This window comes from Rhododendron vialii, chromosome 9a (genome assembly GCF_030253575.1).
Source record: "Rhododendron vialii isolate Sample 1 chromosome 9a, ASM3025357v1".
NCBI lineage: Eukaryota > Viridiplantae > Streptophyta > Magnoliopsida > Ericales > Ericaceae > Rhododendron > Rhododendron vialii.
Genome location: NC_080565.1, coordinates 37,042,585 through 37,053,951, shown reverse-complemented (window position 1 = coordinate 37,053,951; position 11,367 = coordinate 37,042,585). Strand labels below are relative to the sequence as shown.

The window sequence follows — 11,367 nt, the reverse complement described above, 5'->3', positions numbered from 1 at the left end:
CGAGGTAATCATAAGGCAGCAGTTTGGGTAACATTCTCAGAGCCATTTTAATGCATAGTCAAGTAAGTCCTCTGTTTCACAGTATTGGTTTGACTTAAATATGAAGTGGTCAGTACAGAAAACAAACTCAACTGATTAGAGATGTTTAGGTAATACTTACAATTCTGTATGTTTTCACTTTATTTATACAATTCATTTGGGATGTGTCCAATAATCCATGTGCAAAGTTAGCCCTAATTGGCTGATAACAGCACCTTTACTCAACTGCCACCTCAGCCAATTGGGCTCATTAGGAGAACAAAAAATGGGGCCGGCCCTACAAGCATTCTAGCCAAACTACAACATTGGAATCTTCAAAAAATAAAAGAAAAGAAAAAACTAGGACATTTGCAAATAGAAGGGTTACAGTAGGTTAAAAGGGAACAGCAAAAACACAAAATGAGAGAGATTTGCAGGATAAAACACAAAAAATGATGGGTGGTCCACGTGTCAAGATCGAGAGATGATACGGGTATATATGAACTCGTTCCACACGTCGGGTAAGCCTGGGAGACACCAATGGATACAGTCTGCATACGTGGCAGGGTCTGCCTTCTGCTCATCGTTTAGCATTTTCCCTTGACGAATTGTATAGACTGAAGTATGTGCGTCTTTCCTGTACTCAGAAAGAGTGGTTACGTTGAGAAAATGCACCGGAACTTTCATCGACTGGGTCACGTTATCTGCTATCACAAAGAGTCGACGGTCTGTGCCCACGTCTAGGTACATCGACGTGTTTAGAATTGGTGTGGTCTCTAAAGCACATTTGATCCCATCTGGATTTTCCCAATCCAAGCTCCTATTGTTTTCAATTTGAGCATTCAGATTAGTATAATTGTCATAATTGGCAGGTTATACAGAAATGAAAAAAATGTAACAATTTGAAAGTGGATATTGTGTTACTTGATATGAAGAGGAGACATGCTCATGAAGAAGACTGTGGTATGGTTGGGATTCACATATTTGTCCACCCAGTTAGACCATGTCTTCAAAACTCTTGCATAAGCGGCCGGTCGATCGATCTCATCGTACTCTGTGGCCCCTTTGTCGAACGATCCTCGTCTGTTTTGATCATTCCAAAAAGGTGAAAATAAATTTCAACTCCACTTGCTCTCCAAAAATTCGTGTTTTAATATCATATTAAACGTGGGTAAAATAGAGATGGCACTTACAAAACTTTCATATCAAAAGTGTTCATCCACCATATGTATGTGTTGAAGATGAGGTAATCCACACCCTTCCAGTTCTTCCCATGTTTTTTGATCGATTCAGGCATTATGATTCTATTCAATATGCTGTGCATGTTAGGGTCGTCTGAATTTGACTCCACCAAAAATGGGGCCCAATAAAATTCAACCGTTGCATTATAATCCTGCAAAATTTCATATTAAAGAATCAAATGATTAATTTAGGAGCATTTCTTAAGTAACATCCCCCATCTAATCAACCATTATTATACATAAGTGGGTGAGACGTTCCAAAGGAAACGACATTTTGCACCAACTACATTTTTTTATAATTAGAGATGTTCGTGCCAGCTTATGCGCACCTCGACTAATTTTGAAGCCTTGAAGTTAAACGAACAAATAAATCTTTTAGTGATTCCAAAGTTTGGAATGTTTGACCTCTGTAGAACTCAGACATGCTATCTGCATCTTTTTCTCATGCCCTCTTGACCTTGGGTTATCTTCACCAACTATTAGGTGGAATTGGCTATTCAATTGCTGAGATCTAAGCTGAACATGCACGCTCCACGTTAATCCGACACTAACTGAGCAATACTTTTCACCAACTCTTGGTTTTAATTGAGAAAATTAAGTTGTGATTTGGAAAAGTTTTCTGACCAGGTTGAATAAAACAAATACTAGTAATAATTTTATATGGTCCCGGGATATAATCTATCCCTAATCACATGATCAACTCTGAGGGCTGCCGACTTGATGTAATGGTCAAGGCCTACAATTTAAGGTTTGCTGATAATACAGTAATTACTATTCTTTTCATTCTTTTTTAAGTGTCTAGCTTTGTAAATTCAACTAAATAAGAAAATATTATCATTACACATTTCATATCAACTTTATCTTCATTTTCTTTACTTATCCTCTATATAAACATCATCATTACATTTTCTCACTAATTTTTTGGGTTGGTGTTGTGTAGTGAGGTGCACAGCACCATTCTGTGCACCTCTGAGCCGTCGGATGCATGTGCATCCGACGGCTCGGATATCATCTCGGCACCAACGATCGAGAGCCGTTCATTGCCGGGATGAGATCTGAGCTGTCGGATGCACGATCCGACAGCTTGGAGGTGCGCAGCACGGTGCTGCGCACACCACTGTACAACACCATCCCCCAATTTTTACTTTTATGGACAAAATGAGAAATGTACCAACTTTTACCTACTAACTTTACAAAATTGACACTAATTAAGGGACAATTTGAAATGAAATGCTGGACTTTAGAAAAGGGACGAAGGAAGTGCTAATTACTTGTAGGAAAAAGGCATGCATTCTAGGGGTGATATGTACCGGTCCGATTATTTTTCGGTCGAAATCGGTTATCTGGTTTGATATTTTTACAAACCGGAACCGGTTGAGATAATATGATAAAACGATCTGGTTTCGACCGGCTCAACCGGTTTTTATCTGGTTTTCATTCATGGGTCATATTTTGGACCCAACACATCAAAAAATTTACAATTCAACCCACAAAATATTAACTAAAAATCCATAATTCAACCCTTTTTTTTTTTTGCCTAACAAAAAAGATCAATTTTGAGCCCAATACATTAAAAAAAAATCCATAAAAACAGTTTATATATATATATATATATCAGGGCGGTTCCAGGGACCTTTAAAAAAAACCCCTTAAGTTCCCGATCGAATTTTGATGATCCGAGCCGCTCAATGTAATCAGAACGTGATTTTAAGGGTGCTCATGAGAAATCAAAAAAAAAATGACTAAGAAGGGTTTCATCTGAACAGTTTTTTATTGAACTTTATTGAACGGTTCAATAAAAAACTGCTTAAATCAAGTCCTTCCCGGTTAGTTTTTTTGCCAGTTTCTTGCGGGCATCCTTAAAATCACGTTCTAAACACATTGAGCGGCTCGGATCATCAAAATTTGATCAGGAACTATGAAATTAAGATTTTGAGGGTTTTTTTAAGAGTTCCCGGAACCGCCCCGTATATATATGATCAATTATATATAATATATATGTGTGTGTATGTGTGTATATTATACATATATATTTAGTGATCCGGTTTCGACCGGTTTTTAAAACACATAAACCGGATCGAATTTAGTTTTCCGATTTATAAAATTTTATAAACCAGAACCGAATCGAAATTATTCAACCGGTTTAAAAAATTCGATCCTATCCGATTTTTCCGGTTTCGATCGATTTTCCGGTCTCGGCTAACAACCCTATCTAAAAGAGAAGTAGTAAAGTTTTTATTTTATTTTATTTATTTCTTCTTATTTTGAGGAAAGAAAGGGACAATACCCTATAGGATTCGTGGAGACCAGGCACCTAAGATAGTCATAGCCAGGGCATAGCGACCCTTTTTGAACGTGACCATAAAGGTTTTCTTACCCATTGTGAAATGTTTGGTTAGAAGGCGATCTTACGAGGTAACCACTTAATTGGAGGACAACTCTTCACCATACCACAACACCACTAGGGCGCAAGCTGCACAAGGGTGCTCACTCGCACTACATCAAGTTACTACTACCGCAAGCAGGTTCCAACTCACAACCGCGTGGAGAAGGAAGGAGTTCCATCCCGCAAGCGAAATTTTTTTTTTGTTAAGACTTTTTAGTTTTTAATTGCATGTCGCTTGATAAATTCAAGATCAAAACAGAGCAAAGTTACAAAAAAAAGAACACAATGTGAATAAACATAATCATTGTGCTTAAGAAAAATAACCCCAATCAATCACTTTTCAAAATCAATTAGTGCAGTGAGCTTTTTTGGAAGGTAAAGCAAGTGTGTGTGTGTGTGAGAGAGAGAGAGAGAGAGACCTCAAGTCTAACAACAGATAGAGAACCAGTCTTCTTCAAGCTCTTTCTGCCCTTCGGAACCGCTGATTGCACCAGACAAACCATAGACTCCCATTGGTTCCGATTCAATGAGTCCCCAACAAACATTAGCCTCTTTCCCCTCAGTTTCTCAAGCAACAATCTTGCTTTGAACCTTCAACAAAACCACTTATCAGCAATTCGTAGAAAACAGGATCACTGAAAATACAGATGCAGAAACCAATGGAAAAAAAAAAAAAGAACAATCATTAACCCATAAAGTGAATTAATAGTTCTTACTTGGGCAAAGAGCAATCTCTGGGCTGCCACTTCCAATTCTGATAGAGTGAATCCTTTCTTCCATTCCTCATACAAGTCACCTGAGCAGTCAAGAACTCGCATTCATCTTCTCTGTAAATCGGGTGGGTGGAGTTATCGAAAACCCACTCCCCCGTGTACAAATCGCACTCCTCCGGCGGCAACTCCACCTCCTCCTCGTCATCTTCCTCTATCGGTAGCTGAATCTCCACTTGGGTTTCCACCACGGTTCTCGAATTCACCGTTGCGTCGTTCTTGATCGTTTCTTGAACATGGTTGCTCTGTTCTTCTCTGCTTTCATCGGCTTTGGGTCTTGAAAACGGGAATTCCGCGATCGATTTCACGTCCTCGTTGTACATGAAGCATCCGAAGAGGAAAATGGAGAAGACTACCACGAATAGAGATAGATTGTTTTTTTTCCTGCCGCCGGAGTGCTTCATCGTGAGTGTTACGGTGGATAACAGGGGCGTTTTCCGGCGGGGTGGCTGCATGGGGAGGAGGGAGGGTGGTGGGGAAACGAGAAAGAGGAGAGAGGTGGAAATATAGAGAGAGAAAAGAAAATGTAATGGAGAAGAACATGGAGGAGAGAGGAGAAGGAGGAGTAGTATTAGGTTAGTTTAGTTAGATTTGGTGAGAAAACTGGGGTGGTTATGCTGATCAAAAAAAAAAAAACCTGGGGTGGTTATTGGTTGATGAAGCGTTGCTATCCTTTCTCAGTGATGTTCGTTCAGCTCTTTGTGTCTTAGAAAAATAAGAGAGAGAGAGAGAGAGAGAGAGAGAGAGAGAGAGGAGTGATTCTAAAGCACTCGGTCTTTTACTCTTTTAAGGCTTTTCTTTGTTGTGAGGACTGAGGAACAGAAGAAGTGTGGGAGAGTGCTTCAATACCGACTAGTGTGTCTGTTAGGAAAGGATATCTTTTGTGTAATTATATTATAGGCTCCTACGGGTGCCAGACGCAGAATTTGTACATATGAAGAGTCTGAACGATACATATTTCTACATTGTAACAACAATTATATTCTGTATGCACGTGTTTTTACTTGCTAGATTTAACGAAGAGACGGAGTGGTGTGTGTATATGTAATCACCTATTCTGTACATGAGTGTGCAGATTATGATCTTTCATTTAATATCTTGGTTAGAACGGCGGTCACTGTTGCGTTGTTGGTCAAATAATTCATGTACGCACATAACGTAAGCGTGAGCGCAAGTATAAAAACATCTTTGAAACACATTTCAAGCTACTAAAATCCGTGAGAGTGAGGATTGAGAGCACGAGCGTAATGCATAGATTGAGAGCGGGTGGATTATGTGCATGACTAAGCTCATAACCCACAAGTTTGGGAACTGGAGGAGTTTCCAGAAATGAGTCATTTGACAAAAAGACTCCAAACTTGTGAAAAGTTTGAATTTGTGCACTACCCGTATGGTTTTTTTCCCTCTGGAAAATAGTACGTACTCAGTTGAGATTGCCTTATCCACAGCTTCGTGAATCTTTTATTTACGGAGCCGCGTAATCTCGACCGTCTATTCAAAGAACCATCCGTTAGAAAGATTTTCTCTTCTAGTTATTAGTTGTTGATAATTATAGCCAATGGCATCAGGGGCGGGGCCTTGGTTGATCTAGAAATTGAATCAGTGATTGTCAAACAAAATTCAAAATTTCCATTTCCCATGCGATTGACTTGTTCTGGATGCGTCCAGAATCCAAAAGGTAAATTATACTCCGAACAAAAAGTGGGACTTCTTACCAAATGCCAATTGGATGAAGTGGACTAGATAAATCCCAATTACCTAACTAATCTACATTTACCTTACCTAACTAATCTCCATTCACCTTGGATAAAATTTTCGTAATCACTTCGCAAAAAAGTAACACTTTTTTTTTTTTCATATCTCAAGATGTCCGAACCAGTTCACGCACACCTTGAATAATCCTTAAGGACCAACTCCGCGTCCACAAGCATTCAATGACGCATTTCTCTCAATAATTATTACAGTATATATGATCTTCCTATGTCACCATCAACTACCCAAGTGCAGTTGTTGACCGTTGAGTGAACAAGGCTCTGCATTAGCAACGATTAGTTTAATCACCTAACTTAACCAACTCTAAGGGGTTGGCCAAGTGGTTTTGGTCTGGGACTTAGGTGTTTGCTGTGTAAGCGTGTGATACGGCTGTGGGAGGGACTGTAGGGATTAGTCCGAGATGCTCGCAAACTGGTTCGGAACACCCTGCATTAAAAAAAACAAAACTTAAACCTCTGAATTATAGCTAGCTTTCTGCTTGAGAAAAGTAACTACTAAGAAACCCTATATTGTACAGTGAGTGGGGTACATCCTTGCACCAACACCTTGTACAGGCTTTTGGGCCAATTTTCTCCACATATCTCCCTGTTTCTTGGGGTGGCACATCGCTTTTTTTCGAAGTGAAGACAACTCTCAAAACGTACATATCATCAAACTGGTTCGCCGACGCATGTTTCGCTTCCTAGCCAATTTTCCTCAATTCACAGCTTGCAATTTAATTGGTGAGGGAAAACTGTAAACTACGTATGCGGATTCTTTTTTTTCTAAAAAAAAAAGCATGTACTGATGTACATGACGACGTGACAGCGACACCAAATTTTAACGCTCCATAGATACAAGCGTGATGAGCTCCACGCAAACACTTTTGTAGGGACCACCACGCTCGTATTTATAGAGAACCGCGTTTAGAAATCGCCTTCTGGCTTGCCAAAAGTACAGGCCGGGGCCAATTAGCCCAGCAAGCCTTAGTCACAAACAAACCCCACTTCAGGAAGCCCATAACCGTGGTCCACCAACCTAAGCCCAGCCCATGCACACAATCCAAAATCAAACCAGAGCAACAGATATGGAACGGAACGCCTACCATAAGCGATGAAATCGGCAAAATCCCCCCATCGCACCGCCGTTCCGCTTCCGCGGAACCCCTTCCACCCAAGTCCGACCGAACCACACCCTCAACCATATGAGATATACTTGAGATAATAACTTTATTTTTCTAGTCTCACAGAGGTGTTTAATGCAAATAAAAATGGGAATCATCATACACGAGATGTTTATTGTGATATACTTACCATGCATAGATGTTGGTCATGTCGTTTCGGGTGGTACGTCCTTGGCTCTAAGTAAACTCGTGCTTTTCGTAATGTCACATATAACCACCCTGCGAAAGTGACATCATGCATCATAATCGCCGGATGGCACATGGGTGAGATGCCACCTGGCCGAGCCATCCTACTCTACCCCAACGTGGCTCCACCTAATACATGTCAACCGAACCAAACCTTGACCCAAAGCCTTTTCCTGCCTGCAATGCGACGGGCCAAACAGCCCGTCATGGGACTCCGCTGTTAAGTCCTTGGGCCTTTCTCATCATTGCTTGTGTTTTTCTGACCCACTATAGAGAGTGTTTCTTCTACTTTACCTAGAGAACTAAATAGAGAGGCAAGTCCATGCATATCTGATTGAGCTGATTTTTTACGGATCTATTCGGTTTGTTTTTAAAAAAAATATTGAACGGATCTAATCATTTGTGCGGAACATGAAGTGGACCCTGTGTGACCATCAGTACCTCCGGTCGGTTTCCGTATCACGGTTGCTTCTTTTTCATTAATATCAAAGAAAAACTAAACCAAAGACAGACGCTATATCATTCAAAAGCCATGAAAGATAAATTGGTGATTAAGGATTCCCATTACTTTCATTTCTATCCGCAAAAGGCAAAAAGAAGGAGAACCAAAAAAACAAGAAGAAGAGGAAGAAGAAGTTAAGAACGAAAAGCAAATCACCATTCACCAGTACCATCATTATCTATCCAACCAATCAAGAAACCAACAAATTGTAAATCAAACACTTGAAAATGAGAAATGACCGTATGATCACCATGCATCCGTCATAATACGAGAATTTAGACACGGTATCGATCAAGCGGGTCCTTAGAAGGGAGGCGTTCGTGGTAGACTCTCCACGCATAGTCCTCAAAACAAAAGGAATTAAACGCTCTAGTACTACTCTCGAATGTATCCGTAGAACTACTACTACCACCATCATCTTCGTTATGATCAACTTGGCTGTCTTTGGCATCGGCAGGGGTTGACCTCGGAATTAGGAGGGGAGAGACGGTGGCTTCTAGCGGAAGAGTCACCAGCAGCGACATGGATATGCAGCGGGCGTTTTTGCCGCCATTCTCAAGACATGGAATGGGTCTTCCTCTCACCTTCTTTGTCTTTCCATTGCTCCAAACCTGTAATCAGTTCGTTCATAGCTCAACAAACGAGGGTGATTTGATAATTTTCTTCGTTAATCAGTATAAAAAGCGGGGTACTAGCTACCAGAAGGAAAAATAAATAAATAAATAAATAGCATAAAAACTACTGAAAGTTTTTCCGATTGTTAACTTGTTGAGTTACAAAATTTCTTTCATTTTTCGTCGCCCATAACATTTTCATGCAATTATTTTCTATGCTAGCAAAGTTTTCCTCCATAATCGCGATCTACGCTTTGTTTGTTTCTAGAAATTGACCAAGAAATCATAACAAAATGGGGGTACACAAAAAATGAAAGAAATTTTGTGGCCCTCTTTTGTGAGGCGTTCTTGACTAATCAAAAAAATCCAAATTCCGAAAACATAGAAGTCAAACTCAAAATTTAATTCACTAGTTGAAAAAAAAAAACCAATGCTCAAGATATTTCAATGAAAGATAATGAAAGAAAATATGTTGCTTCTCCATGCATCCAAAATTCTAAACCCCACGGGCCTACCATGATTTCAATTAATGTCTTTCCCTATATATGATGATGATGGGTCAACCCGACGAGTCCGGCTCCTCTCCAATTCTCCTAAAATTGGAGGATCCTCAAGTTCTGATCCAACGGCTGAGAATTTAACACTAAACCAACCCATCTAAAGGCCATACAGATGAGCACGCACAATTATTTAATCACCACCCCTCTCTCTTTCCCCACCCCCATTCATGGCCATTAACAATAATTTTAAACCAACCCATCTAATGCTAATTTTATTCACCAGCCATTCACGGCCATCCTCAAGTCCTTCTACGTTGATAATCAAATATCTCATACCCAGTGATTAAGGTTAGGCTAGGCTACGGCTTGGAAGCGGCAGCGAGTATTGACGATGGATTCATCAGAGGAGAGGAAAGGGGTCGGAAGGGGCAGACGGCGGTAGTGATGGCTAGTGACGTGTGGAGGGAAGAGGCGCGCTTGGAAGCAGCATCGGGTATTGGCAATGGATTCGTCGGAGGAGCGTCAGAAGGGGCGGACGGCGGTGGCGATGGTGATGGCTAGTGGACGGAAGAGGCATCGATAGAAAGAAAGAAGACAAAGGGAAATTATTAGGTGTTTTTGATAAATAACAAAGATTCTGTGGCCATTAGTGATCTGAACTGTTAAAATTTATAGTTGCCATGTGTCACATTATTAATAGGACTTGAGGATCCTTCAATTTTAAGAGGATTGGAGAGGAGCCGGACTCGTAAGGTCGTCCCCGCCAATTATTGGGTACTTCTGAAGTTTCATGTGGTAATGCCAAGTAATATTTTTTGCAAATAAAAAATCGTCACAATAAAATATAAGGCATTTGCTTGTCTTCTTACCGTTTAAAATAACTGAATAGTAATGTCCTGCCGCAAAATTTGTCACACGATACTGCAGGAGCGCTCTATAATTACTCACATACATCACTATCGACTTTATTAGTTTTGGTTAAAAAGTTGGTCCTCCCATCGACTTGTCTCCTGATGGGCGGTGCCCGTGATTAAACTCGTTGATAACATCAATTACGTCCGTGATTAAACTCGTTGATAACATCAATTACGCCAAAAAATATGTTCTTATTCAATTCGATGAAAAATTGTTCTTTTTAGTGAGTTTTTGGTTGACGCATACTAAACAATCTATGAAGAATAAAAGGAATTTTTTTTTCATTGAACAAGATGGACACAGTTATATTAATACGAAAATAAAATATAACGAAAACAACGAAACAAAAAGGAATTAATACCTGAGCAATATCGCCAAGCGTGACCAAGATAGAGTCAACCTGGGGCGAGACCGAAACCGAACCCGAATCCGCCAGCAACGAGTATCTCTGGCACCTGATTTGGTAATGCAACCCGACTACATACGGGTAAAACTTACCCGACCCAACCGGCTCGTCACCTGCTGACCATTCAGATACCCACATCAACGAGCAGACCTGAGTGGGGTTCTCTCGGAGCGGGTTTCCAAACCCCACCGCGCACGATAGCGCTTCCACAACCGCCAACCCCACCTTCTCCATCTCCCGAGTGAACTCACCGAGTGAAGCCAACGACAACTCGGTCGACTCAGTCGAACAAGTCGAGTCAAAACAAAAGGACTCGGTTCCGTTGTCCTCGTCTTCGTCGTCGTCGTCACAGTCGAAGCCCAGCGGCCAGTTTTGGGGGAAGTGGAGATGTTTTTGGTTTCTTGGGAGAGTGAAGAGAGAGAGCGAGTCGGACTCGGCCGAGCGAGCGAGGTGGGGAAGGACGGAGTGGTTGGTGAGTTGGAAGAAACCGTGTTGGGAAGAGGCGGAGAGGAGGGAGGAGAGGTAGTCGGGGTTTTGGAGAGAGAGAATTGTGATCAGGGGAGGAGAGAGAGTGGCCTTGGGTGGTGGGGAGAGGCGGGCGGGGAGAGAGAGAGTAGGGGGGAGGCGGTGGAGGAGGAGAGAGAGGTCGGCGGCGGCGATGTCTGAGGTGGAGCGGGTGTTAGGGTGTTGAGTTGACGGTGTTGGTGGCGGAGCTGCCGTGGTGGGGCGGTGGTGGTGGTGTTTGTGAGTTGAGGAAGCCATTTTTCTCTATCTATCACGTAGTAGTAGAAAAATGGAGAAGTGGAAAACTTTGATGCTAGTTTGGTCACGTGTGGGCTGAAGTGTTGAGGTGGATAATTCGAAAAGTATTTATGGATCAGCTGAATATCTGGA

General features: G+C 41.3%; 2 protein-coding genes across 2 annotated transcripts; both read right to left on the bottom strand.

The window, feature by feature from the left end:
• Nucleotides 1-144: 144 nt before the first annotated feature.
• Nucleotides 145-5,219, bottom strand: LOC131299495 (xylan O-acetyltransferase 1). Its single transcript, XM_058325060.1, has 6 exons — nt 5,053-5,219; nt 4,362-5,018; nt 4,065-4,236; nt 1,212-1,411; nt 943-1,101; nt 145-838 (listed from the first exon to the last, which is right to left on the bottom strand). The coding sequence occupies exons 2-6, from the start codon at nt 4,868-4,870 to the stop codon at nt 490-492; spliced, it is 1,389 nt and encodes a 462-aa protein (XP_058181043.1). The 5' UTR covers nt 4,871-5,018; nt 5,053-5,219; the 3' UTR covers nt 145-489.
• Nucleotides 5,220-8,172: 2,953 nt separating this feature from the next.
• Nucleotides 8,173-11,317, bottom strand: LOC131299492 (gibberellin 2-beta-dioxygenase 2). The gene is made up of 2 exons (XM_058325051.1): nt 10,429-11,317; nt 8,173-8,649 (listed from the first exon to the last, which is right to left on the bottom strand). The coding sequence occupies exons 1-2, from the start codon at nt 11,233-11,235 to the stop codon at nt 8,314-8,316; spliced, it is 1,143 nt and encodes a 380-aa protein (XP_058181034.1). The 5' UTR covers nt 11,236-11,317; the 3' UTR covers nt 8,173-8,313.
• Between the last annotated feature and the right edge of the window lie 50 nt (nt 11,318-11,367).

Bases quoted from the DNA above. Each gene is read 5' to 3' on its own strand.
- LOC131299495 (XM_058325060.1), bottom strand. From the start codon at position 4,870: ATGCAGCCACCCCGCCGGAAAACGCCCCTGTTATCCACCGTAACACTC. The intron at 4,237-4,361 runs GTAAGAACTATT...GTTTTGTTGAAG, and splicing joins AGAGATTGCTCTTTGCCCAA to GTTCAAAGCAAGATTGTTGC. The intron at 1,412-4,064 runs GTCTCTCTCTCT...GAAATTTTGCAG, and splicing joins TATCTGTTGTTAGACTTGAG to GATTATAATGCAACGGTTGA.
- LOC131299492 (XM_058325051.1), bottom strand. From the start codon at position 11,235: ATGGCTTCCTCAACTCACAAACACCACCACCACCGCCCCACCACGGCA. The intron at 8,650-10,428 runs GTATTAATTCCT...AACTGATTACAG, and splicing joins CGCTTGGCGATATTGCTCAG to GTTTGGAGCAATGGAAAGAC.